The sequence below is a fragment of the Adiantum capillus-veneris genome, chromosome 3 (genome assembly GCF_014529385.1).
Source record: "Adiantum capillus-veneris isolate H3 chromosome 3, ASM1452938v2, whole genome shotgun sequence".
Taxonomy (NCBI): domain Eukaryota; kingdom Viridiplantae; phylum Streptophyta; class Polypodiopsida; order Polypodiales; family Pteridaceae; genus Adiantum; species Adiantum capillus-veneris.
The window spans coordinates 20899648-20902380 of record NC_140933.1 but is presented as its reverse complement, the minus strand read 5'-3'; the positions used below and the strand labels follow the sequence as shown (position 1 = coordinate 20902380).

Below are 2733 nucleotides of genomic sequence, written 5' to 3'. Positions count from 1 at the left end.
CCTGTGAACCACCTCCTCCCATGCAGAACTGTCCGCCACCTTCATGCCTGCCCCATGCAGCCCATGGCGGCCCTGTCTTTTGTATGCGCCATCCTCCCTCATTTTTTCTTTTTCTGGAACTCTTTGTTAAGTTCTTCTCCAAACATAGCCAGCATGGCCTCCTTTCCCACGTGAGTATGCTCAGCATGGCTATCGCAAGTTCCGCCTACTTTGATGTCCAAGCTTCACTCTGCGAATTCCAACCCGATCACCAAAAAAATTGTTCAAAATAGTGTCTGCCACTGTCAATCATCGTGTCGAGCCCGAATTGACATACGAATAGTAAACGACCATGAAGACGCACTCGAATACATGAAAATTTTGACTCCACTGACCTTGATGTGCGATCCGACATGCACATCATAGCACCGTGCGCCTTCCAAGTCTTGAGAACCACAAATGATCTGTACAATGTTGCATTTGGCATACACATCTAGATAGTCGAGTGTCTTGCAGATACCTCCCTCTGAATCCCATATCATAAACTTTATGGCAGTTGGATCCAACAACCCTTGCTTCATTTCCAAGCTTGTGATATCAGCATTTGCTCCTGCCACCCCTGATTGGACGAAACACTCATAGCTATCCACTAGCAAGTGCCCCATCTCGATGTACCTGGCCCCTAGCACCATCAAGCACTTGCCCAATGTACCTGCCATTTACCTGCAAACCGCCATGCATAGACTTCTTACATCTCCACGGGTTGACACAGTCGAGCTGCACCAACGCTTCACTCCCATGGCATTCACTTCTTCTACCTTTTCTTTTCCTTTGTTCTTCTCTCAGACCAGTTCTTCTGCCTTTGCCTTCCCTTAAGCCTTTAGGCTAATAACACTCACCGCTTAGTTTACAGGAGGTGGCGGAGGTAGCGATGGAATGAGAGGTTGTGGTGGTGGTGGTAATTGTTGTATCGGTGGTCAAAGGATTTGGACCGGTAGAATTGGCCCTGGTTGCCTGGGTGGTGGTGGTCTTGCCCTTGGTGGGGAGGTTTGATTCTGTCTTCTTCCTCTATTGATGTTTTGCCTTCTTGGATGTGGCCAGTAATACATGCCATGGCCGCCTTCCCCGCAATTGTAGCAGTGGTATTTTTGGTTTTTCTTTGTTGTCCTCTCCCTTGCTTTGGATTTTTGACAGGTGCATGCCCTTGCTGCACCAGATGCACAAATAAACTTTCCAGCTGAGTAGTGATGTGACTCAATAGGTCTTGTTGCTCTTCTGATGCCTCTTGTGGTTGGGTTCTATGAGCGGCTATTGCAGTCACTGGGGTTAGTCCGACTGAGCTCGATTCCTCTAACTCATTGACTCTTGCTTGCATGCGCATATTCTTGTCTTTAAGGCGGGCTACTTCCACTGCCAACTCATACGTTGCAGGAAATCTCCCCTTCACCTTCTGTTTAAGCGGCGACTACAGGCCAGCAATGAAATGGTCCTTCTTCAGAAAATTAGGTGCTCCTTTACCTTCCTCTAGTGAGGCAACCCATTGCTCCCATAAAACCAGAAACTTGGATTCGTAAGTGGCATACTCTAGCAGACTTCCCTGCTTTAACTCTGTCAGCAGTTGCCATAACTTTTCTGAGGTTGTGCCTCCACCAAACCTCTTTACAAAGGCAGCATGTACTACATCCCATGCATTCTTGGTAGCTTGGGACAAAGCATTGAACCAAGACTTGGCCTCTACTTTCATCAGTATAGAGAAAAAATTTGTAGCCATGAGGCATCGTCATCCTTGTTGGAAACCACACAAGCGATGTCAAAGTCATCCAAAAAATTGGCGGTGATGTCTTGTCCCTTTCAATGTGGGAAAAGAGACGCTTGCCATGGTAGGAACTCAATGACCACAAAATTACAAACATATATATATATATATATATATCACAAATGACTCAGTGGCGCATAGCGGCTCTTTACAGGGTTGGGTGGATGGATTTAAAATATGATAAAATTTGAAACATTGAAAGAGTGGTGGTAATCGAGTACGGAGAGAAAAATAGGGTTTGGGGAGCTAAGGTTGTCTCCTAGCACCACATCACCAAACATATACACAATCTTCTGTTGGTAGAAGATTTTTCTATCTACATGAATATTCACATGCATGTGTTGCAGAAACCAAAACGGGAAAGCTGTTGGTCCGTTTTTCATGATGCACAGAAGGTGGAGTACTTACTTATACTCTTACCGTTCCAGTGTTGAAGAGTTGGCACATCCACAGAAGGTCGTCGTCTTTCATAGGCTCCACTTTCCCTTCATCGCTTAGCATGTACGGGGTGATGGCAACGCATTTGGCTACTCCTAGGCTTTTAGCTATTAGCAGTTGTAGGTAATTACCATAGTCGGCGCGTTGCATGAACTCCACTCCATTCAGCTATAACTCGTCTCCAACCCACTAAGTCTCACCCGTGGTGGATAGTTTCTTTAGGATGAGCTGTACGGGAAGAGAAGGAAGACCCTCTATCCGTCCTCCAAGATAGCCAGCGCAGTAGCTGAGCTACTCCTCCCTAGGGCATGGGAACCTTCTTACCACTTCTTCTTTAGGATTGTCAAAATGGAATGGCAGTACTCGCATGCACCACACGAATCCATAGGCGAACTTCTGCCGCTTCGACTTGGATGACCTTATTTTTGGCAAATTAGGCATGACTTTGCTTCCTGAACTTGAAGCACTTGTGTGGCCAGGTGCTTCTTCCTTTGGGGTCA

At 46.4% G+C, this 2733-nt stretch overlaps 1 protein-coding gene across 1 annotated transcript; it reads right to left on the bottom strand.

Moving 5' to 3' along the window:
• Positions 1 to 205: 205 nt before the first annotated feature.
• On the bottom strand, positions 206 to 644 carry LOC147460585 (uncharacterized). The gene is made up of 2 exons (XM_086503451.1): positions 375 to 644; positions 206 to 229 (listed from the first exon to the last, which is right to left on the bottom strand). Exons 1-2 carry the CDS (start codon positions 642 to 644, stop codon positions 206 to 208), a joined length of 294 nt encoding a protein of 97 aa, XP_086359577.1.
• Between the last annotated feature and the right edge of the window lie 2089 nt (positions 645 to 2733).

What these genes read in the sequence shown, in the direction of transcription:
- LOC147460585 (XM_086503451.1), bottom strand. Translation starts at nt 644, where the DNA reads ATGGGGCACTTGCTAGTGGATAGCTATGAGTGTTTCGTCCAATCAGGG. An exon ending in ATGTCGGATCGCACATCAAG is followed by an intron (nt 230 to 374) that starts GTCAGTGGAGTC and finishes TGGAATTCGCAG; the next exon opens with AGTGAAGCTTGGACATCAAA.